General features: G+C 54.7%; 1 protein-coding gene across 1 annotated transcript in view; it reads left to right on the forward strand.

The window, feature by feature from the left end:
* MYH9 (myosin heavy chain 9) overlaps positions 1 to 24,743 on the forward strand; it is a 92,422-nt gene that overhangs the window by 35,670 nt on the left and 32,009 nt on the right. Inside the window, exons 3-9 of the mRNA XM_012787035.2 lie at positions 3,010 to 3,166; positions 16,801 to 16,828; positions 17,637 to 17,730; positions 21,643 to 21,735; positions 22,310 to 22,373; positions 23,270 to 23,368; positions 23,780 to 23,923. Of these exons, the coding sequence (XP_012642489.2) occupies positions 3,010 to 3,166; positions 16,801 to 16,828; positions 17,637 to 17,730; positions 21,643 to 21,735; positions 22,310 to 22,373; positions 23,270 to 23,368; positions 23,780 to 23,923 (679 nt within the window). The remainder of the gene's footprint in view (positions 1 to 3,009; positions 3,167 to 16,800; positions 16,829 to 17,636; positions 17,731 to 21,642; positions 21,736 to 22,309; positions 22,374 to 23,269; positions 23,369 to 23,779; positions 23,924 to 24,743) is intronic.

The following is a 24,743-nucleotide window of genomic DNA, read 5'->3' on the forward strand; positions in this document are numbered from 1 at the left end:
TGAAACAAGTCGAGTGCCTGTGCCTACGTCTGTCAGCCGGCTGCTCACGGTCTTTCCTGCCCACAAAGGGGAATGGTAGTTATAACAGTACACTCAACGTGAGTGGCTGCGTCTTTCCTCTGCAAGCGATGTGCAGGGGTTTCTGCTCTGTGGGCGGGCATGGTGGTTACCCAGGCCTTTTCTCCAGAACTCTGGCTGGAGGCATTAACTCTCTTTTTTGCTGCTTTGCCATCACCTCCAGTGTGCAGTTCCTCCTCCTCACACCAGCTTGCTTCTAAGTGTCATCGCTAGAGGGCCAGTTGATTGCCTCTGCAGTTGTCTTAGTGCAGACCCCAGCAGGTGCAAGGCTGTGGGAGCTCAAAGCCACTCGGTGGGGCTGCCTGGGCAGAGGGTGCCGACTCATTCACAGTCCACCTCTCCACGAAAGGTTCCAAATGGTGACCTCAGGAGCCTTTGTGCAGCCTGGTTGCTGGCATTGTGGGTGGCATGGCTAATTCTGTGCCACAGCTGCTCTGTCTTTTTCTTCGGGATGAGGCCCTGGGATGGGGGCGGTTGGACACAAAGAGCCTCTGTGGCCCATGAATGGAGCAGCCCCGGCATGGCCGTGTGGGAGCAAAGCCACTTGCTCAGTGTCTGTTCCTCCACGAGAGTCCAGTGAGTCTCCTTCCTCCTACCTGAGCTGCAGCGCTCATTCCGCAGGGCTTAGTTTCGTCATATCCGCTGATCTGATGGGATTATCCCAGAGAACTTTGAGCCCGTGTAGACTATTCTGCAGGACCATCTGCCCACTCAGCTGTCAGAGAGACTTGTCCTAATGGCCATCAGCCTTCTTCTGTTGGTGCCAGCTGTTTCCAAACATCTGGCTCTGTGGCACTCCCTAAATGTGTCACCATGTGTCCTTGGCTTTTATCAGGCTGGATTTCCTAGAGTGTGGGTTTTCTCAAAGCCCAGGAACAAAGCTTGATTGTTTCTGAGCTCCTGGGATGACCTTGCTGCTCCCTGGCCGTCTATCTTGTCCCCACGCGACATTCACACAGAGGGAAAGCAAGAAGGGTCTTCTGCTCCACTCCTCGCTTCCTGTAACACCCAGGCCCACGGGTGGCCAATGCCATGTTTGGACCTCTTTGCTACTGAGCTTTCCTGGGCTCTTGTGAAGAGTGGTTGGAGGGAAAACAAATAACTGATTATTCCAGGAAGAAAGGAAGTAAAGGGCCCCGCCTGCCCTCCTTCAAACAGAAGCAGCAGCCCCACACACTCGTTCATCTCCAAGCTCAGCTGCTCTTTGGAAAGCAGGCCATGTGGTTGGCGGGGCCCCCCCGAGTTCTGCCATCAGTCTGGCTTCCGCGTGGGAATTCCAAGTGCTGCAGCCTTTGGCCAGTGCCTGGGAAGAGCCTTTGTTTTCATGGCTGGTTCCTGCATGGTCCCCGTCTTTGGGTTCGGCCAGAAGATCCATCCTCAGCTTTGGAGGGACAGGCTGGGGCAGAGGTGGAAGGGGCTAGGTTGACCCTGTAGCAGCCCCTCACATGTTGGCTGCTTTTGGATGGTGGGGTGAAACCACGAACGGTAAAGGTGCAGGCCACTTGAAATGAGGAAAACAGAAAGATGTAAGGCCCTGGGAGAACTGGCCTTCATGACCAGGGTGGTCAGCATTGGTGATCGTGAGACCCAGGTCTGCTCCCAGCTCTGCCCAAAGCCTTGTGACCTTCACTGTCACTTCACAGGGGCAGGCTGCAGGTGGTGCGAAGTGTGGAGCACTGGACCTCGTCCCCTCAGTCTTCTTGTGGCCTATGGGCCATTCTCTTGGGAAGACGGGGCTTGGACTACGCCAGCTGCTTGAAGGGAGTCATGTCCCCCAACTGGATGCCCACCGCCTGGGTGGCCTTGGGGTCTTGCACCACTATTAGGAGTCTGTCTTGTTTTTGTTTTTGTTTTTGGTGGGCGAGAGCGATCTTGGCAGAAAAAATAACAGGAAGCTTATTAGAGAAAGAATTAGTAGTCACGAGTTAATATACAGTTGGTTACCTGAAGGCACTGAGGAAAGACAGATGTGGATGAACTGTTGCCATCAGAAGTGGCTCTGCTGACCTACCCGGAGCTACTCTCCAAGGCTGTGCTGGGTGCTGTGCTAAGTGCTTTATCGTACTTAATCCTCATAACTGCCCAATGAGATATAGACCTCTGCCTGTCCTCATGTTACAGATTGAGAAATGGAGGGAGAGGGAGAATGAAAAACTTGCCCTTGCTGGAATTTGAACTCAGGTCATCTGACTTCAGGGGTCTGATTTTAACCTGGTCGAGTATTAGGTTAAATATATCAGGTGCTTCACTCTCAGGGTGTTGACTAGTTGGGTTCCCCTCCAGAGAAGATCTTGAGTGTTGGAGAAGGCTCACAGGGAACATGGAAGTGGTGTTTAAGTCTTTGAGGGATTTGCATGTGAACGTCTCTAGAAGATTCCAGAGAGAACGTGAGCAAGTGAGTGCTATCTGCCAGAACCACTAGCCCACAAAAGACCTGATTGGTTTAGGACTGCAGTGAGTTTTCCCCAGTGCTCGAAAGGTTTAAGCATTCATGTCTCTGCAAGCCCCTCAGTGTGGAATTATTTGTGTTTCTACACAGTTCACTGTGCTGCAGCTGAATCCTTTTCTCTTTGCGCGTCTCTCACGATGACAAACACATCTCTTATTGTCCTCAGATCTGTTTTGTAACTGGACTTCTGCTGTCCGCTTGGCCCCAAATCTTTCCCAGTGCACACACTTGCTGACATACAAAGCTGGCAGCACTCCTGCAGCTGAGAGGGAGGACCTCACCAGACAGAGCAGAGGACGCTGGTGCGCCTCGTACCTGCAGCAGGTCTGCCAGAGCTAGGGGACCAGAACAGGAATCTCCCAGAGTGTTTTCATGTCAGGCTGACTCAGGGACCTTTGAAGCAACAGACTCTGCTACAAAGTTTGCAAGCTGTTGAGAATCACACTTCCTGACCCATTCCTATTTGCTGTTCTTTTCTTTAGACCTATTCAGGCCTGTTCTGTGTGGTCATCAATCCTTACAAGAACCTGCCCATCTATTCTGAAGAGATTGTGGACATGTACAAGGGCAAGAAGAGGCATGAGATGCCCCCCCACATCTACGCCATCACAGACACCGCCTACAGGAGTATGATGCAAGGTGAGTGCCGCAGGGGCAGGAAGGCCCTTGCGAACGTGAGCAGCTTCAGTCTTTCCAGGGGCTCAGTTTTCACCTGTGGCCTCATGACACCGTTGCAGGTGCTAATGCACATTGGGTGTGATCCAGTGGCTGGGGATGGGGCAGTGCCTCCCGGAGGTCTGTAAGCCATTGTATGAGAGCCAGGGCCAATGGCTATCCAAAGGACATGTTGATATGTTGATAGAATGTTCTAGAAGCTTTAAAAATTGCATTTCCCAATTATTTTTCCAATTTCTCATTCTTTTCAAAAGGTTTTGTGCTAGTCCTCCCCGCTGTCTTCTGGGCCCCTTCTACCAGATACTCCCTTTCCTCCATATTTTTTCCCTCCTTTTCTCTCGCTCCTTCCCCACAGTCTGGAAACATGCTTGAGTTTTCCCATCTTTACCGAAGCAGACACAGAGTCTCCCCTGGCTTCTGCACCCCACTCAGCGGGGCCTCTGCTCACTGCCTCCATTCCCACCTCCCAGGCCCACGCCTTCTCCAGACTGGCTGACAGACGTCACCCACTCCTTGAGTGTTGCTAAATCCATGGTGCTCGTGAGTTCCTACCTTACTACACCCCTCCCCAGCACTGGACAGTCTTGACTGCTCCCTTTTGAAAGCCTTTCCTTCCCAAGACCCTCTCTGGTCCTCTGCTCTCCACCCCCCTACTTGCACCTCTCCTGTTGCTCCCCCTGCCCTGCATACAGTACCCCTTGAGGTCTCACCACAGCCCCTGTCCTCTCACTCCGGGTGTTCCTCTGGTTGGTGGCCTCAGCCACTCAGGGGGCTCTGCCACCACTTTCCAGCTGAGGATTGGCACTGTCACCTGAGTGCTACCAGCCACTTGCTCCCAGCTGCCTCCTCTGTGCTGCCATTTCTCTGTCCACCCAGTCTCCCAAGCCTGGAACCTGGCTCATCTTACACTGTCCTCTTCCCCTCACCCCGTTCCCCATGTCACTCAGCATTTCCTGTGGTTTGTTCTCTTTTAATACTTCTGATCCTCTTCCCCCTCTTTCTGACCCTTAGCCCTGGCCTTAGTTCAAATGTCCACAATTTTTCGCCCGCACTGTTGTCATGGCCTCTGAACCATCACTCTTAACAGAGCCCTTCCTCCCTGCTTCCACCAGCTGGTCATTTTCTAGAATGCAAATCTCATCAAACCTCTGAAATCTTGACATTGTAAAAAGGCTCCTTGTGGCCTCAGAGATAGCACCTAGACTTGCCGGCAGCATGCAGTGCCCTTCAAAGGTCCCTCCTGCCTACCTCTCCAACTTCCTGGCTGTGTGGAACTCCTTACATTTCTCTAAAAGTTCTTTCTGCCTCGATCCACCATACCTGCTCCATCTGCCGCAATGCCCGGCAAGACCCTTCTCTTCTTTTAAAAACACGACTGGATCATTATGCTCTCCAGGGGCAGTAGCTGGTCTAGATACTTACGTCAGAGCCCTGGGAGTACTTTATTTGACTTGGGTATTTACACATTTGTCTTTTTCCCCTAAATAAGCACAGGGCCCATGTTTCTTTTATATCTTTAGAACTTAGCCTAGTACCTGGCATAAGTAATCCTAACTTTAGGCAGGGCTGTGTTTTTTGTTTCTTTTTTTTATGGCAGAGTCTCACTTTGTTGCCCAGGCTAGAGTGAGTGCCGTGGCGTCAGCCTAGCTCACAGCAACCTCAAACTCCTGGGCTCAAGCGATCCTCCTGCCTCAACCTCCTGAATAGCTGGGACTACAGGCGTGTGCCAACATGCCCGGCTAATTTTTTTCTATATATATTAGTTGGCCAATTAATTTCTTTCTATTTTATAGTAGAGATGGGGCCTCGCTCTTGCTTTGGTTGGTTTTAAACTCCTGACCTCGAGCAATCCTCCCGCCTCGGCCTCCCAGAGTGCTAGGATTACAGGCGTGAGCCACCACGCCCGGCCTCTCTTGGTTTTCTTAATTGGCCTAGTGCAAGAAATGTATTCTGGAGTCTTCTTGAGATCTGCATTACTGAGTAAGAGCATGTCCCCACGCCGGGGCCCTGGACTCGGACAGTTTTCTAGCAGGTGGGCTTTTTTACTTTTGGCTAAGCCGTTATGACAAGAGTAATGTCATAGTGTGAGGCGTGGCTCCAGGAGATGGAGTCCTTGGAACTGGACTTCCAGACTTTCTTCAGTTAACCTGTGGGACTTCTCCAAGAGATTTGTTCAATTTTTATGTGTTCAACAACAGAAAAATCTGGGGTGGTCTTGAAAGCTCCATAGGTTGGAAATAATTAGGAAAAAAGAAGCATGCAGAGAGTTGGCGCTTTCCTTTGTCATGGCTGTGACAGAACAGCCTTGACAGAACTAAGGAGCTGCCCCAAATTATGAGGGCAGGTGGGTGGGCATTTTCATCTTTTGGAGACCAGGGATAGGAAACGCATTTACAGGCACGGGCAACCTAAGTTTTGGGGACTTTCTTTTCAATGTTCTGTGCAGGGGTAGGGTCCACGTGTTTCCTAGCCCTCGATCAAGGAGCGTGTCACTTTGCCTCCTGCTTAGCATTGACCTTGCAGCTCTTTAGCTCCCATGTTGACGGACTGAGGACGTTTCCAAGCTATCAGAAATTTCCTTCTTTTCGTACACAGCTGATCTGCAAAGCAATTAGCAGTGGGCTTCTTGTTCTTGAGGCAGGGAGGAAGTCAGTAACAGAAGTTGCCCATGTTATGACAAGGTGGTTCTCTAACCAAGATAGTTTCCAGAAGTCTACCTCTTGCCCTAAGATGGGCAGTGGAACCCCTGGGGCTGCAGGAGTTAAATTTGCTCCTCTCTTTTGGAGCTTAGTCTTGGCACATGCTGTCCACCTGGCTTTTTGGGAAACAGGTTTGTTCTCTGCCACTCACATCTTAAAAGGCATGGCCAGATGGTTCCTTTCCTGGTTTTTCTTTAAACAAGAACTAGACAAAGGTTTCCTTCCTGAGCTGACTGTGGCTTATGACGTACTAGCATTTATTCTGCCAAACAGGGTAGTTGGTGGCTTTTCTGGGGACCTTTATGAGGTGAGCTCTTTGACTCTTCCTGGGGACCTCCCTCTGTCTCTGTCCCCGCCGGTGCTCCGCTTTGCCCGCACAGCCCTGATCTGTGCCTGGGTCCCACGGGGAGTGCTAGGGTGCGCCCTTGCACTTTCAGAAGCGTCCCGGTTGGGATAATAAATTATATGTCTCTTCCATTTTCAGTCTGAAAAGAAAAGAAAAATATATAATATTAAAAGTATAATATGGTAAAAGTTAAAAATTAAAAAAAATAAATTATATGTCACTGTACCTATTGTCAGGCTAAGCCAGGGTTTCGCACACTTGGCACTAGTGACATTTGGGGCTGGATGGCTCTGTGCTGGGGGTGGGGAGGAGTTGTCCTGCGCACTAAAGGATGTCACAGCATCCTGGCCTCTACTCACTAGATGCTGGCGGTGCCTTCCCTCTCCAGTTGTGACAACCAAAGGCGTTGTCAGACATTGCCACCAGATGTGCCCTGCAGGGGAGGGGGCTTACCACCAGTTAAGAAGCACCAGACTAAAACCAAGCAGCTCGGTTTTACTCTGAGTGCTGTTTCTGACAGATCGGTAGTGGCTTCCTGGAGCACCGTGCTGGAAAGGACTGGAGACTTAGTGCCCGGGAATGCTGGGATGGATCAGTGCTGTCTGCCATGGCACGGGCAAGGAGCCTTGGATTAGGCCGTAGAGATAAGTGTTAGAAAGTGGCGCAACGCCAAGCGGCTGGGACGTTATCCTGGCCCTGGATACCCTGGCAGTCCAGATGGGGAGACGAGACATGTTTGCAGACAGGCGTCCGAGGCCACAGCCCCATAACAGGACATGTTGCTGCCTACACCTGGTGCCAGCTCGACTGCAGCAGGTGTCAGGCGTCCTGGGAGTTTGGGGGGAAGATGTGGCTCTGAGGCCTGGGGTGGGAAGACACTGTGGAGGTTGGATCCTAGGCCTGGTGGCGGGTGTGTGTCAGTAGGTGGCTACAGTGCAGCCCAGATGCCCGGCACAGTTCCGTTTGTTGTTTTAACCCCCAGCCTTGGGTTTAATTAACATTGCAGTGACATGGTCGGTTCACCCTCCCAACCCTGGGTTTCCCATTTGGCTTATTTGTTGTCATAGCTATTCCCAGGTCTTCCTGCCCTGAGGATTGGACCATTCCTTAGGATGCTACGACAGCACTGAAGGCTTTGAGCTATCTGGTCGGGAGGGTAAGAGTGTAGACTTTGTATTGCTGGCCCTTGCTAGGCAGCTACCCGCTTTAAGGGGGGCTGGGGTGTGTGACCCAGGGCAGGTACAAGGGACCGCCTAGGGAGTTAAGGCAGAAGTTGCTCGACTATCCACTGTCCATAAAAGGTGCGGGAGCTCCTGGCTTCTTCTGGGGCCAGGCCAGGGGGTCCCGCTGTGGGGAGGTGTGTGGCTCTTACAGGGGAACTGGCCAGGTGGAGAATTTGCCTTGAGCCCAGTTACCTCCCCAACAAGATCAAAAAAAGCCCCTTTTGGTAAATGCCCTTGGAATGTTCTGGTATGTTAATGAGCACCCAGCATCTCCCAGGGAGCAGCAACGGGGTCTGCTTTCATTCTCAGCCTCACCTGACCTGGCAATTTGAGAGCTACTTGACCATATGCTTTGTGCTCACCCTAGCCTGGTTCTCAGCAGAAGCCGCACCAGAAGTGGCTGGTCCCTGAGTGGTGGCTCAGAGTGCCCAGTGAGTGTCCACATTCCTCTCGGTGTTTGACTAACCTTTCTGGGTAAACGGTGGAGGGTAGGGTTTTTGTGCTGCCTTCACGTCTGAGCACAGCTCTTCTCATTCATGGGCTAAGGGACAGGCCCCGCTATGTTAACTGACTTGTCCAAAGGTCTGCAGAGCAGAGAGGCAGCCCTGAAAGCCGGTGTCTCTGGATTCCCTGTCTGAGTGCCCACACCCCGGGCACTGGCCCTTGGGGTGCTGGCACCTCTTCTTCTCTCTGGCTGGGTGGTTAGGTAGAGATTAGGGGAGGAGAGGCCCTCCCTTCCCCTGTCTGCATTCTGCCTGCCCTGCTCGTTGTCACTCCCATGGAACAATCTGCTTTCCAAGGTTTTCCTGAGGAAAAGGCTTGTTCGTCAGAGGCTTGGGCAATGCTTCAAAGGTGCAGCAAAGAGCGGTTTTACACAGTCACCAGGATGGGTGGCTGAGGAGCCAGAGCAGCAGAAGAGGGTGACTCCGCTGAAGCAGGAGTGCGCAGCCAGGAGGCTGCGAGCCTGCCAGGTGTGGCACCCAAGGGTCCCGCTGTCTGCTGGAAAGGAGTGGCCCTGTGGGTCCGCGTGTGCCAGGGGCAGTGTGGGCTCGCAGGGAGGGCCGTGCTCGGCGTCTGCACACTCTGCTCCTGAGCACTCCGCGGAGAGCACACTGACAGCTGGGGAGGCTGCGGTCTAGTTCCCAGAGGCAGGTAAACTGAGTCAAGGTGAGAGTGAGAGTCCACACATAAGAGTAGGAGGGGCACCAAGCCCTAATACAGGCCACCGAAAAGGGTCTGCTGGGCCTCCCTGAGCCTCAGCTTTAGGGGGAAACAGGCCTGTGAACAGGAGGAAGTGTGGTGCGGAGGAGAGGCCGGGGGTTGGACTAGATTGAGCAGGAATCTGGCTCTTTCACTTCCTAGCTGTGACCTGGCTAGAGCAAGTTAACTTCCTCTGGGCCTTTGTTTTCTCATCTGCCTCTTGGGCTTCGTAAAACTTCGTCATGGTAAGAACCAAGACGCAGTACGTATGATGCCTGGCCTGGAATAACCTGTTAAAAGGTAGCACTGGGGTCTGAAAGCATAGTTTCTTGACCAAACTGCCCCAGCCTTCCACAGAACCTGGAGCCTTCAAATGGCTCATTCCTCACATCCACACCCTGCTCACATGATGGAGGAGGTGATAACCAAATGCCTCTTCCAGGCCCACATTTTAAGCTCCTCAAAGAGACTCCCCCATGAGTCCAGGCACAGGAAGTGACTTGGCACCGCTGCCTTCCCCTGCAGCGACCAGTGTCGTGTGATAGCTTGTCTGGTCTTGTGCCGCCTCGCTGAGGCTGCAGGAGAGCGAGGTGCTTGCTCTGGGTCGGGTCTCCTGCAGTGCTGAAGTGCTCCTTTGCCCACCGTGCAGCCGGGCCGGAGAGGGGCTGCAGCAAGCGGGCGCCCTCCTCCGGCTGATCCTGCTCCTCTGTCCTGCCCAGGAGGACAGTCCGGCCCAGCGTGAGGCTGCTTCATTATCATGTGGTCCTGCTTTGCCAGTCTCATTTCTAGAAGAATCTCTCTAGAAGAGGAATCTGCAGTAAATGGATCCTTTTCAAGGATTCCACTTTAGGCTTGCCTTATTTTTTTTTTAAATCCAACCCAGCCTGCTGTGCTTTGCTCTGGGCCAGCTGAGTGGGAGATAAGAAGGAAGTGGCCTCTTGGAACCTGAAACTTTGGGGGTGGTTGAAAATTTTGCCCAATGTTTTTGTTACTCCCTCAACAGCTAAGTAACAAAAGCTCACCTGTAAAATCTCTAATCGGCCTTCTTGCCAAAGAGAAGCAGAGTTCCTCTCTAGCTGCCCGGTGAGTGCCACTCACTGGCCTGTGTCGCCTGTTCCCTCAAGGTCTGGCTCTGGGATTGCAGTCACACTGTGTCCCACTATGTCAGGGCTGAACAGTGACGTGTTTGGGGAAAAGGGCTGCTTTCCTTTACCTGCTGATTTTTGGAATTAAGCTATCAGATAAGAAAAATAATTCCCTAAAGTTAAGGCGAGATAAATGAGCTGAAAGTCTGCAGGTATTGAAGGTGGGATTCTTAAGCGGCTTCTGTGAGATTCGTTCAGTCTGAGCAAGGCTGTCAGCCCAGTGTGGCCTCTGTAACTTGAGGACATTTGGCCGACGGTGCCTAAACAGTGCCCATTGGGCCTCTGGACATCGTTCCTACGGGTGTTGTGACTCTTCACGGAGATCTTGTCTGTCCAGCCTGAGCTGGTCTCAGGTACGAGAGGGGCGAAGCGGGAAGGGAAGCAAGTGTGAGCTGTGTTCCAGGAGCAAGTTCTGGCCCCAGAGCCACCAACATGCCTTTCAGTAGACCGATCGCTCCTTCTCCAAGGCAGCTGGAGCCTCTGGATTCTTCAGGAAGCATCTTCCCGTGCTGTTACTGTCCTTGTCCCTGGCATTCTCAAGCCTGACGTGGCCAGCCTTTCTCTTTGCAGGCCTTGTGCTCCAGAGGGAGCCAGGTTTGTCAGGAGCATTGCTTGGCTGTGTCTGTCCCACTCCCTGTGTGCGTCCTTCTCTGCTGTTCTCCCCTTGCTCCCTCCCCGAGAGCCCAGCCCTCTGCAGGACTGTGAACCGGGCCTGTTCCTCTCTGTGGGATTCTGCCAAGGCCCCTCCGGCTCTGTCTTTCCTTCTCCCAAGGGGAACATTGGGTAAGAGCCAGCAGCCTGACCTCAGAGTGTCAGGTCCTTGGAGTATCTTGGAGTGTCCCAGTGGCCTTTGCTGTGAGCAGTCAGCAAGCACATGTGGCTTTTGAATTTCCCTCCAGCCCGACCAACTTGTTAGAGCTGCCTTTGTCCCAACCCCACAAGGAGAACTTTCTTCCTCCTGGCCCCACCCACAGGAGAGGTAGGTTGACAGCCAGCACTGGTGTTTCTAGCAGGTTTGCCTGTGCTCTGGGAACTTAGCTGTGTTCTCAGAAAGCATTTTGGCCAAAAGAAGGCTTGTTTGTTGCCTGGCTTGCTCTCTGACTTATAATGACGGTTAGGAGCAGTCCCTTGAGCTTCTTCCCAGTTACCCAGGGTGCCTGGTGGGAGAGGGCTACTGTTCTCTGCCTCCTGTTGCCAGGGACTTGGGCCTCCTCAGCAAGTTCAAACCAAGGTCCTGCCTGGGGAAGCACAGGGGCTGTGGGCGGAGACCTGGGCCAGGTCGAACTGGTTTCTAGCTTGGATCGCTGCTGAGCCAGCAACTCCTCGGTCTGGGCCTACCTTTGTGCCCTGGAGAGCACATTTGCCAGCCACCACATCATGTGCTTAGGAGCCGTGGCAGGGGCTTCCTTCTCCCTGGCTGGTGCAAATGCCAAGAGCTCCAACATACAAGCCTCCCTGTTTGGCCTGGGTCACTTTGCACCTGCTTTTTCTCACCTGTTTGCCTCCCAACAGCTTCTAACCCAAGCTTGTGAAGGAGGCTGGCCGTGGGGAGGGTAGCAGACAAGCTACCATGACGGTTGTTGTTGGCCCCTTCTTTGCAGCGTCCAGGTAGACCTGCGAGTGGTGCTCCGCCCATGTGCGCTCTCAGTGGAGAGGAGTCTGGGGAAGGACTCTGATCTCTAGGCTGAAATGATTGAACTAGATGCTTTCCAAGGCCTTGCCAGCCCCTGAGTTCTGAGCTTGACGCCCGCAGGTTGTGTACTTTTCTAACTGCTTTGCACTTTGGCCAGCTGAGACCCGGATACTGTCCAGAGGAGGTCTCAGGGACAAGTGACTCTGGAATCTAGGAATCTGCAGAGGGCAGCCTGAGACGCCCGACCTGGGCAACTTGGGGCAGAGGTGACTGTACACCTCCAGGGGCTGCTCTGGATCTTTTGTGAAAGCAGAAGACCCCTTAGCGATGGAAAGTTTCAGGCCTGTTTGTCATTCGTCATCCCGTCAGTCCTGCCCCATGCAGGCATGGCTCCCAACCTGAAACTGCCCGTCCTTTTCTTTCTTTCTCGGCATATAACTGCTTGTCAGTCAGTTCTTAAGAAACCTGGTGGACCTGAAGATGGGGTCCCATGGGCAGGGCAGGGTGCTCTTCCAGGGGGAGCCCCAGAGAGCAGCTCCTCGCTGGAACCTCAGGGAGGCGTCAGCTTGGGAGTGTGGCGATGAGTCAGCCCCCGCAGTGGCTGCTGGGGAAGCAGGCCCCCTTCCTCTGTGCTTCCTGTAGGGCTGATGTCACCATTGTGTGAGCCTCATGGCCTTTTATGGACAAGAATGAGCCGCAGCTCTCCTCTTACAGAGGAAGTGAGCGATAAGGCCCCAGCAGAAGTCTGTACCTGGGGTGAAATACCTGCGGTCAGGTTCCCCTGCCTCCCACCTGAGCCAGGCCTTCTGAGCTGGCTGGAAACACCTGTCTAGGCTGGACAGCCACATCAGCTCGAGTGACCTCACCACATGGGCCTGGCCTCAGGACATCTCGGATTAAAAATAAAATCAGGAGGGAATGAAAAGCCCTGTGGTGCTGGGAGGTGCTCAGTGGAGAGGTCGGGGGAGTGGCAGTTAAGGGCAGTGTATGCAGCAGTTGCCTTCTGTCCTCAGAGCAGCCCACTCTCGTGCCCGGAGAGGTCAGGGGGCCAGGCAGAAGTGCAGGGCCAAGAGTGGAGCCCAGGACACTAGAGCCCACAACCAGTGGGCTCCAAATGTATATGGATCGGTGGTTGTCAAACTGTGCTCTGAGGAACCCTATTTCTACCCCCACTGTTCTTTGCTTAGGGATTTCAGAAGATTTTATCTGAGGAAAGCCTGCTGTTCCTTTTTTAAAAGTCTGAAAACCACTGCAGAGTGAGTCATAATTCTGTCTCTGCCCCACCTCCACCAAGAGGGGGCTGGCGGCGGGGGTTCAGGAGTCTACAGTAGGCTAGGCCTTCAGCTGGCAGGGAGCCCGTGTCTCAGAAGAGGGTTGTCCCCAGTGGCTGTGCACCCCCTAGGTGCTGGGCTCCCTCTGGTGCAGAGGAAGGAAGGGCGTTTTCAAATAAGCCTTCAGTCTATATAGGCCCAAATAAGGGTTTGAGCCAAAACAAATGGATAGAGCTGGACTCGAGTGTCCTCATGCTGTGAGATGACAGTGTGAGGAAGGGCTGAGGGAATGAGTGCCAAGGAGGGTCCCCGCCAGGGCGCATGTGGTGGGGGATTGGCAGAGTAAACTGAGTCAGCCTCCTGGTTGCTGAGGGTTCTAACTACCCCACCACCAAAGAGAGATGCTTCTGGGATCAGAAACAAATCTGGAAGAACTGCTGTGAGACGAGACTTGTGCAGAACAGGGACAACAATATGTGCCTTATCTACCTTGTAAGGTTATTGGAGGCCACACAGGATAACAGAGTAGAACCCACCGGGAGTGTTGGAAAGACCTTACTGGGTGTGAGGGCCAAGGAGCGATGCACTCTAGGCAGGTGGACTTGGGGTGCTGAGTGGTGGGGCAAGAGGTGAGGAGTGAGGAAGGCCCCCGAAGCAGCTTGCCTTTCTAAAATCATTCGCCCAGATGAATGTTTCTGGCAAAGCAAATTAGGATTGCTTTAAGGTGTTTTGGGCCGTGTCCACAGTGGTGACCCAGGTCTAGAAACTGGAGGCTTAAGACCTGGGGTGGTGGGGTGGATAGAAGTTGGATAATGAGTTTAGCTGTAGGATTTTAGCATTTCGAGTGTGTGCTGGCCTCTGTGTGCATGTGTCTGTGCATATGCTCGTGTGTGAGCAGCTCTGTGTACATGTGTGTGTCTACATATGTGCGTAAGTAGATATGCCTTGGGTTCCTGTGTTTGCTCACATGTGTGTCTGTGTACATGACCTAGCATGTATGGCTATGAGGCTTGTGTGCATGCATGTGCACATCTATGTATATATCAGTGCATACATATCTGTGTTCACACGCCTATGTGTGCATGTGCGTGTTTCTGTGTGAACGTGCCTGTGTCCACCTTTATCCCTATGTAACTGTGTCTGTGTCTGTGTGCACACATGCCCATGTACAGCTGTGTCTGTCACTGGGATGCCCACAAGTGTGCTTCCTGTTGTTTAGCGGCAAAGCCTCTGACTCGCCCTCACACAATTAGAGGAATTCCAGCCATCCCCGGGCCTGGACCGCCCTGGGAAAACGGTTCCTCTGGAAGGGATGGGAATGTTTCCTTTTATGGTAGCGTGGGCCGTTGCTGCTCAGGACTTGCCAGCACGTGCAGGTACATTCTTGCCTGCTGTGGGCTGGTGAGTAAACATGCCTGCAGCTGGGGCAGACCACGGGAGCGATGGTGGGGCCAGGGAGGCCTGGGAGGACAAAAATGTTTGTTCCACGCCCTTATCCGTTGCCACGCTGTTGTTAGGGAGCAAGAGATGTTCCCCAGTCTCGTTCCTGCCGCCTCCTTCCCTTCTGTCTGTCTTATCGAGGGCTGATCTCGGTCCCTGCTGTGCAGCCTTGACAGACTCTGTCTTGCAAGACAAGGGGGGGCAGGGTTCCCTGAGGGCCTGGCCCCTGAGCATCCTCACCCTGAGAGCAGGTGTGGGTGTGTCTGCATCCCTGTCTGCACCCCACCCCACTGACACTTCCTGGGGGCCGGGGCAGAGGGCAGGGGCGGCTGCGACTTTTGTTGGTCGTGAGGTTTGTTTTTTCTTCTTTTGTCCGGACTCCTCCTCTCTCACCAAATGACCAGCACATGGGAGAAGAGGTGGTAGCCAGCGCCCAGGCCACGTGCTGCGGAGGCCAGGCTCGCCAGACAGCTCACCTCAGGAAGGCTGGTGACCTAGCCGGTGGGTGTCTGCTAGTGTCGAGCAGTAGATCCATCTCCTGAGGCCACGCAGAAGGCCATGAGTCATTCTCCCAGTGCCTAGTCATGCGTGGCCCTGACCAGGCGCTGTGCGCCACAGAGGAGGCCCTTCTCACATCGCAGCGTCCGTGGTTCTACCCAGGACTGACGCTGCATCAGCAGCCGTGGGTGTTCCCCTGGCCTGGCGGTGCCACCCCCCCATCACGGTGGCCCTCCCCCCGCCCCCCCATGAGAAGCAAAATAGACAACAGCCACTCGTGGAGCTCACTCTGTTTACAGGGGGACACATCAGGTCCATTTAGGTGTCATCCCCCCCCCCCCCCAGTATTTGTTAATTGTTTCTTTTTTTTTTTTGAGACAGAGTCTCGATTTCTTGCCTAGGCTAGAGTGAGTGCCATGGCGTCAGCCTAGCTCACAGCAACCTCAAACTCCTGGGCTCAAGCGATCCTCCTGCCCCAGCCTCCCGAGTAGCTGGGACTACAGGCATGAGCCACCATGCCCGGCTGATTTTTATATTATATATATTAGTTGGCCAATTAATTTCTTTCTATTTTTATGGTAGAGATGGGATCTCGCTCAGGCTGGTTTTGAACTCCTGACCTTGAGCAATCCGCCCGCCTCGGCCTCCCAGAGTGAGCCACCGCCCGGCCCTGTTAATTGTTTCTTTATCAAGAGAAACTATTCCTTAGCCCACATATTTGTGTCTCATAGTTCAGGAACCCAGGTCAGTGATAAACTGCTTTGTAATTCAACCCAAATAAATTCTTTGTATTCCTAAATCACTTTGCACTCTGAAAGATATCAGCCTTCCTCATCTCCTCAAAATCTTTTCATGCAGTCATACTTTTTGTAGAAATCTGCATATACTTTCTTTCTTGGTTCAGCCACAGCAAATTTATAGAAAGCTGCAATGCCCAGGATACAGCGAATGCTCCAACAGTGTGAAATTGCAGGGGCCTGGCCAGAAGGCCACCATCTGAGGCTTTGTCACAGCACTGGGAGCCGCGGCAGTTACTGTCCTTGACAGGGATGTCAATCTCGGCACGTCACTGCTGGCCGGTGGAGAAGTGCATTGCCTAATGCGCTGTTTCCATTTTTCAAAATAATACTGTGAGGGGGGTTGGAGTGCATCCACTTTGTGGATGCAGAACCGAGACTCAGGATTAAATATGTCATTGCAGCTCAGACACGAGTAAGTAGCTTGATCCTGGCTAGATGGGTTGGAATAAGAAGGGAAGAAAATGAGTTTGTATTTTCAGCCATTGCTTAAGATTGGTCACCCAGGACTGACCCACATCAGCTCGGATGCCTTAAAGCATTTCCGCCAATTCCACCTTCAAAGGGTGGGCGTTGCTGCTCTTCCCACCCCCAAGGAGGGTGCGTACTTACGGCCTTACCCGAGAGTGGTTCACAGAGCTGGGGGTGGCTGCCGAAACTTTCAACACGCGGGGCTAGAGAGCAAGTCGTCACAGAAACTTATTGGAAGCTGCCATTCTTTCCAAGCTGCCTCTAAACTTGATATCACTTGCTGGACACCATGCTGGTGTGTTCAGACGTGTTGTCGCTGTGTATTCTCGTCCCGCGCCGGGGAGGAGGGGCTGTGGCTTAGAAGAAACTGAGCACCTGTCTCAGGTCTCCTGTCCTGTAAGCGTCTCACCCACGGCTGTCCCGCAGCAAAGCTGGGCCTCCTCATGCCTGGCCCCCAGCCTCTTACACGGTGCTCCCGCCGCCGCCACAGGCCTTGTGTCTAGCAGCCTCACCCCGGTTGTGAGCACGCAGGGCAGGCCGCCTTCGCTCCCCGGAAAGCAGGCTCCTGGGAGCTTTCCACGCGCTGGCGTTCTTTAAGGTGGGAGACACAGACCTATTTCTGGCTTTATCGGGGTGGGGTGGGCAGGCATTCTGAGCTGGCGGGAGGCAGGGACAGCTGCCCAGTGGCACTGCCACCTGCGGGTGCTCCTCCGAGTGCAGGGTCCTGTCCGCCTGTGTTGGCTGTGAGGCCCTGCCTGGGCAGCGTCCGGGGCTTTGTGCTTCTTGTCTGGGAAACAGGCGGCTCTTTGGGAGCCAGGGGCGGGGGAGGCTTTTGTATGTGGCAGAAGTTAATCTGAAGTCTCTGTTTCTTTCAGATCGAGAAGATCAGTCCATTTTGTGCACGTAAGTGTTTCTCTGCCCAGGTGGGGGGTCGTGTCATCCCCGATCTGTTCTTATTCTTGAGGACTCCTACCAAAAGCTCGGCTGAGGAGTTGCGGTCCCAGTCCGAGGGCCCCTCCTCCACGTCCCCAAGGGACAGGACTCAGGCTTGTGTGTTGACTACTCAGTGGTCCCACAGCACAGATGAACTTGATCTCAAGGCCAAAGAATTAATTGGCCTCCCTCAGAGGAGCCAGTGGGCTGGTGGGGGTGGGGTTCATGGCAGAAGAAAGCCAAGCGTCATCTCAGCAAAGTACGGCTGGGCACCGGTGGCCTCTCCCCAGCTCCTGAGCAGACGCACTCCTTCCGGTCGGAATGGTGTGTTTCGTTGCCTGGACTTAAGCAGACACTGGGGCTTATCACCCTCTGAACTTAATACAGAGATCAGTGAACTCCATTGCCAACGGAGTTAATGGTACAAACATTCCTTCAAGTGACCTTTCAAAGGAACATGTATAAGGGCCTTTGACCCTTGAGTCAACAGCTGCCTAAGGCTGATTCCTAAAACATTTGGATCTGAAGGCTGCCAAGTGACCAGGGCAGCAGTGGATGTAAGTTTACTCGTGTCGGCCCCTGGAGAGCCATGGGAAATGGACTGAGGAGGATTCCAGAATGCAGCATTTATTTGGCTGTCCCTTTCTCTGCCAACCCATGTTGGGTCCCCCAGGGGCACCCAAAAGAATGGCAGGTGGAAGGCAGTAGAGCAGTGAGAAGAGACAGGGTTTGAGGACTGGGCCACGTCTAAACCCAGGGCTTCCTTGACTCTTGGCAGGGGTGAGTCTGGAGCTGGCAAGACGGAGAACACCAAGAAAGTCATTCAGTATCTGGCTCACGTGGCCTCCTCACACAAGAGCAAAAAGGACCAGGTGAGTGCCATGGCCTGCGCCCTGCTGCCGCTTGCCGGCCTTCTGGGGGTGATGGAGGAAGAGCGAGGAATGATTGTGGCTTCGGCTTCTTGTGCTTTGGGGAATGAAGCAGAAGCTGGACCCCTTGGTGGATGTGACAGCTTAGCCATCTTGGGAGTGGCCCTGTGGTAGCGAGCCCATCCCGCCCTTGGCCCCCAACCTTCTGAGCTGCTATAGAAACTGGAGACGTTTGGGGTTTGCGCGGCAGCACTCTTGGCATTTGCAGTGCTGCGTGGCCTCCACTTCGGAGGCTGGAAGAGAGAGTCCAAGACTTGGTCCTCAAGCCGAAGGAGGCTTGCAAGGTCTCGGCAGGACTGTTTGAATCCGTTTCTTTTCCCTGCTGTTGAAATGCCTCTGGGTGGACAGCCCCCCAGGGAAGAGAGAAAGGGCAATTGGAAAGTCGTCTCACTTCCATTTTTTTCCCTCTCCCTCTTGGTGGATTGTGGTGGAACCCAGCAGCGTCCTGGCTAGGTGAGCTGCACGTTTGCCGCACGTTCTGCACCGGGAATGCGTGTTCTGCCCATCGTGTGCCCTCGGAGTCTGTATCTCGTTCTAGCAGCTTTTCACCACACACTGTTGTCACTTTCTGCAGCTAGAACTCTTCCTGTAGGCTGAGCTCACCGACTGTCTTGGGAGGAGGGGCAGGTGTGACGCACAGTGACCTCTTGTGCACTCTGAAATGACGGCTCCTGCAGAATGGGGTTGGGCCTCGTCACCTAGCTTTTCTCAGAAACTCTGGTCATGCCCAGATTTCCCCACAGCGCATGACAGCCGTCATGCCCTATGCAGAGCCCTGACCTCGGCATGGTGGAAGGGGACTCGCCCTCCTGGAGCCCCAGCGGTCAGCCGTCCAGACCAGCGCTGATGGCTGGCCGCCCTCGCCTGCCGCCACCGTGCCGGTCAGAAGCAATGCTGGGCAGGTCTCATGTTGGAGTGTTTCGGAGGTTGGGGGGTTCAGTCTTAAGCATGACTTTGGGGTGCTGTCTCTCTTTCTCTGAAGCACACACTCTTAAACCTCCCTTAAGTGCCAGTGGTATCCCTTGAAACCACCAGGGGAACTGCCCCTCTCGTGGCTCCACCTCACTGGCGTGCCGTGTGCAGCATTCCTAAGTAAGTAGGGGCGTGGGTCTCTGCATGCAGGTCTGGGGTGCGTCTGCAGATGTCCTAATGAGTACAGTCTTCTGGACTCGAACCAAGAGTAACTTCTCATGTGCCAAGCTTCTCAAGACGTTCGGAATCTTTTTCCGTGGGGCGTCGGGAGTTATATTTAGAAACCTAATAAAATTTCTTTTTTTCTCTCTCTCTCTCTCCCCACCCCCCATTTTCCATTCTTTTTAGGAGACCTATTTTAAAAACAGAGCTGTGAGGTTAGGAGTACTCTAGCTATGGTTTTCCACCTCTGAATTTGCAGTAAAATCCATCTCCCAACTATTGAATGCCTAGTATGTGACTGGTTCTCAGGAGGGGACATTGGAGCCCCTGCCCTGGAGTACAGGAGACAGGACCACAGAGAGCAGTAAAATAGATCCCTGTGCCTTGTGTCTGGGGCCCCAGGCACCCTGCGAAGATGTTGGGGTGGAGGTGCTAGTGGGAGCAAAGTCATCCAAACGTGGTCTGGTGGGCACCCACAGGTTGCCCCCGGCTTCAGATCACTGCCTGGGCCCTCAGCGTCATCGGCCGTTGCCCAGTTTGGTTCATTTCCTTGCCTGGAGCTGGACTGTGATTCTCCATACACAGCTGGGACACAAAGCACTCTTGAACTCGGTTTCCCGGGCTTGTGTTTGGAGGCCTGCCGTGGCACCCTCGGGGAGTGAGCGCACTCTCTCTCACTTGTAGTGGCCGAGGTGGTCATCCCGGGGCCACCAGACAGGGTGTCCCAACGTCGCCTTGCTGTGAGGAGGCCAGGCTTGGCCAGGGCTGCAGGTTGTTGAAGCAGAGCCTAGGCGAAGGGGCTTTCTAGGTAGACGTCTGTAGTGTAAACAGTGACCTTGGACACCCGCCCCCATGTTTTCTATGCACTAGAAGCCCCGCAGAAACCAGACGGGTAATCCCAAGCCTCATGAGCATTCAGTCATTGCACGTTAGGCAAATTTCATTGAAAAACACAAGTCTGTCCTGTGCCCATGTCGGCGTCAATTAAGAAAAGCCCATAGGGTAGTCATCACCGCTGTCAGCAGGGACTCGGCTCTGGAATCCAGAGCGCTGCTCCCGAGTTGGCGGGCCATCCGGCTTTCCACGGCAACGGCGTGAGGCCTTAGCTTTGCGTCCAAGCCAGGGCGGGCGCAGGCTCGGGTGGGGCCACGCTCCCTTCCGTCCGCGGGAGCTCGCCCGCCTGGCGGCCTGGCCTGTGCTTTGAGGGAGCGCTTCGCTGGGTGGGGAGCAGCTCGCATCCAAATCTGGCTCCTCGGGCTGCCTCGGCTGACTGCCCAGGCCCGCCCGAGGCCTGTGGGTGGGAGCCTGGCGTCCCGTTACCACTGGGCCAAGCACACATGGAGAGCCTGCTCTGCGGGCTTGACCCCTGCCCCTTGGCCTGGCCCTGCTGGCCCTCCTTCAGGGTCAGGGCACCAGAGTGACACCTTCGTATGTACAGAAGCCCTGGCATAGGAGGAGGCTCTGCTGGGTCTCTGGTCCCTGGTGGGCTTCCAACCTGGCTCTGTAGACCAATGCCTCGTCTGTGGCAGGTATGCCCGGAAGGTTGGAGTTCTTGCCTGTCCTGGGAGTTCCTGCTACTTGCCAGTTTTCCTTTTCATCACTCGTGGGCAGCCGCTATTCACATAAAATCCTGGCTTGACTCCAGCCTTGCTAATAAATACAAAACCTCGCCTGGCCCTTGCGTGATGGTCTTTCCTCCTAGAGGGTCCCCAGGCATTCAGGAGAAGGAGGCCCCTGTTTTCCTCGCCAGTGTTGGTTGTCCCAGGCCTGCCGGGGAGGGCGGTGGCTGCTGCCAGAGCCACTCTGAGCTGACAGTAGAGTTCCTGCATGGGGTGGGGGCAAAGTGGGGGGATAGCATTGGCTGCCCAGGGTTGGGTAGGAGACTTGAATCCGACCACCCACTTGGCTGGTTGACAGCTGGGTGACCTTGGGCAGATCTTTCCCCCTCCCTCAACCTCAGCTTCCTCTTCTGTGAAATGGGGCACTGTGTCCTGCCTCCCCAAGGTGAAGGCCAGGGATCAGAAGGCATTAGGGTGCCTTTTGTCAACCACAGAGCACCGTGTGCCTGCCAGCAGGAGTTACTGACGTTATCAATAAGTAGCTTGGAACCAAAGTGGTTCTGCTGGTCACGGGCCCCGACCTGCCGCGGTGGGGGTAGGTTTAGGGGGCGGCAAAGCAGGGACCAGAATAGAATGTGAAGTGTTTACTAGGACATGCATGACATGAGCCTCTGTCTCTCATGGACCTGATTTCTTCGTTTCCTATTCTTATGAAAAGAAAAAGCAACGTGGGGATGAGAGTCAGGGAGGGTGGTGAGAGACGAGTGTCCGCAGGATGGAGACGCTGTCCCAGAGAAAGACTGTGCCACCACCTTTGCTCTCAGCTCACCTGCTGCTTTCAAACGAGTCCTGCAGGGCTGGCTCTGGGCCACTAGTGCCAGGTTCCTGGAGCCGAGGGGGTTTCGAGTGTCCTGCTTTCCCTTTCTAGGCTGTGGATGTAAGTTCAAACCAGTCAAGGTGTCAAAGTCCTGGTGGGAAGGTCGCACCATGACAGAGGGTCCCGACCAGGGCTGGCGGGGCACCATCGGAACCCAGCTGGCAGGCTCGTTCCTGGCACTTTGGGCCTGCTGACACGGCTCTGCCACCGCCACCCTTCCTGGCAGGGCAGGCTGAGCAGCCCAGGCCCCAGCCCAGCTTCACCGTGTCTCTGGGTTCTTTGCAGGGGGAGCTGGAGCGGCAGCTGCTGCAGGCCAACCCCATCCTGGAGGCCTTCGGGAACGCCAAGACCGTGAAGAACGACAACTCCTCACGCTTTGTGAGTGGCGTGGGGTGGAGGGCCCTTCCCCTGCCAGAGCTCTGGCACAAACTGCCCTCTGCCTGGTCCTCTCCCCTCAACCATCGAGGACGGTCCACACTGGGTGCTGCCTGTCCTGTTGCGTGCAGTGGGCTGGATCGGATTCTAGTCAGTGGACACCTGTGCTGCCCCCCTTAAGGAAGGCGGCCACACGTAGCTTCTTCAGCCTCCCTGGTGAAAGGTAGAAAAAAAGCCAGTGGGGGAGCCGGGAGTTACCTGCCAGTGCCCCAGGGTGTCCCGCTGTCACCAGTAGCAGTCAGTGCCCAGGGCCGGGTCAAGCAGTGAGGAACACTTCCAGACAACTGGCCGCCCTCCTTCCCGTCTGGGGGAGCCTGGGCATGACCTCAGCTTGTCCTGGGCGCCCAGCTCCCGGCTCCTGAGTGCCCGTGCAGTGTGGGCGTGCGGGGACCTGGCCTGGCACAGGGCACTGCCTCTTGGTTTCTCCCTCCAGGGTGCCCCACCTGAGGTAGGGCGGAGGCTCTGGCCTCCTTGCTCCCTAGGGCGGGACTCAGATCCCTCACCTGTCTTTTTTTAGGGCAAATTCATTCGCATCAACTTCGATGTCAACGGCTACATCGTGGGAGCCAACATTGAGACCTGTATCCTTGTGGCTCGGTGGGACAAGGGTTCTGGTTCTGGAGGGGAGGTGTGACCTCCATGGAGAATAAGCTGCTTCCTGATTCTAGTACTTTCCCCTTTGTGGGCCTTTGTGGAGTCGGGAAGACTACCAGGATAAGCTCATTGAAAACCCAGTGCAGGCCGGGCGCGGTGGCTCAAGCCTGTAATCCTAGCACTCTGGGAGGCCGAGGCGGGCGGATTGCTCCAGGTCAGGAGTTCGAAAACAGCCTGAGCAAGAGCAAGACCCCGTCTCTACTATAAATAGAAAGAAATTAATTGGCCAACTAATATATATATATAAAATTAGCCGGGCGTGGTGGCACATGCCTGTAGTCCCAGCTACTTGGGAGGCTGAGGCAGCAGGATTGCTTGAGCCCAGGAGTCTGAGGTTGCTGTGAGCTAGGCTGACGCCACAGCACTCACTCTAGCCTGGGCAACAAAGCGAGACTCTGTCTCAAAAAAAAAAAAAAAAAAAAAAAACCCAGTGCAGAGTTTAGGGTTTTCTTTGCTGGAAGGATTAAGTTCTGCTTAGAATGAGACGGAACTGTTGAAAATCACCCAGCATGGATCCTAGAGGGTGTCGCGTGGGTGGTCTCGCCCTCACGTGGCGTCACAGCCCTTGCTGTGTGAGCGTTCCAATCCCCATTCACCTGCAAGGAGGAGACCTCTAAATTGACAAGGCTCCAAGGGCGTGAGCCCCTCTTTTGGAGAAGTGATACCTCTCAGGTTAGAGCCAACGCAGTTTGCTTCAGCTTTGTTTTGCCGTTTTGTGCCATGCTTTCTTCCTGGTGACGTTCAGTTCCTTTTGACGGGGATGAGAGGAGAGTGGATGGGTTACCCTCCCTCCAGCTGGTGTCGTTCCTTAACGTCTGTGAAGATCTTTTGGAGAAATCTCGGGCTATCCGCCAGGCCAAGGACGAACGGACCTTCCACATCTTCTACTATCTCCTGTCCGGGGCTGGGGAGCACCTCAAGAGTGAGTAGTCGGCCTGCAGCCCGACCCTGGGATGCTGGGTCTCCCCCCAGAATTAGGCCACTCGTGCCACTTGGGAAGTGAAAACCTTGGCCTGGGGTTGGGGCAGGACAGGTGCGAATGACTGCTGTTCTCTGGGCCATCCTAAGGACTTGGGCTTCTGTTCTGAGCATGCCAGAGGAAAGCTAGGCAGGTCGTGTGCGGAGCTGCAAATCACAGGCCCTGGTGCTCTTCTGAGCCACGTGTCATAGGCTCACGGGCTGGGAAGGGCGGCGTCCTGGCTGCTTGGCAGCTTTCAGGGCGGCTCAGGGCTCGGGCTGTTTCCCAGTATCCCAAACCTTCGCGGTCTCAGCGTTGGCTGGAGCCTCTGCTTTCAACCCCTCACGGCCCGCCCTCGCCCTCCACCCCCAACAGCCGATCTCCTGCTGGAGCCGTACAACAAGTACCGCTTCCTGTCCAACGGGCACGTCACCATCCCTGGGCAGCAGGACAAGGACATGTTCCAGGAGACCATGGAGGCCATGAGGATCATGGGCATCCCAGAAGAGGAGCAGATGGGTATGGGCTGGCCCTCCTGGGGGTCAGGGGCTAGTCGTGGAGCCCTCAGGGCAGTGGGGCAGCTGGTGGGCCTGGGGAGAGCCTCCTGTCGGCTCTCACTCTCGGGGAGCCCCCTAGAGGCCAGAAGAGGGGCCTTCCGTGTGTGGGAAAATGGTACCTCAGATGTGAGCTTCAGTGTCATTTGTTCCCGGTGGTACCACAGGCATTTACACAGAGGGGGACAAGGACACATGTTGATGGCCCAGGCCTGGGTCCGTGCTATGGCCCTGTCATTTGCTGAAAGTAGAATATTCGTGCTCTGTCTCGGTGGAGTGTGGAAGAGGCTGGGTGTTGCATAGCAGCGTGGAGCCTGCCTGTGTCTTCTCAGCTCCCCAGAGGGAAGGTGAAGAGGGCCGTGTGTCCTCGGCCTGCTAGAGGTTTTAGTCTGTAGAAAGATGGGGGTGGGAACAATGTACCCTGTTCTCTAGCTGTGTCTGCTTTGGAGTAGAGTGGGGGTTGAAGTTGGCACCCCCTCTGCTCAGCCACAGGCAATACATGAGTGAACGGGCCTGAGTCCCAGTAAAACCTGAGTTACAGAAGCAGCCATGGACCCCTGGGCTAGAGGCACGGCCTTGGTCTGGCTTTAGAAGCATTAGGAGTGTTGACAGAGCTCGTGTCTGAGCAAAGGCTGCCCGAGCTGAAGTCTGCGAGAGGCCTGGGAGACAGGGAGGTGGTGAGCCCCCGAGGGCGGCCTGCCACGTGCCATTAGACCAAGACCCCGCACTCCTATGGCCTCAGGAAGTGCTGGCTCCCGGCTTGTTTGCTTAGGGATCCCTGGGCA

This window comes from Microcebus murinus, chromosome 10, assembly GCF_040939455.1.
Source record: "Microcebus murinus isolate Inina chromosome 10, M.murinus_Inina_mat1.0, whole genome shotgun sequence".
Classification (NCBI taxonomy): domain Eukaryota; kingdom Metazoa; phylum Chordata; class Mammalia; order Primates; family Cheirogaleidae; genus Microcebus; species Microcebus murinus.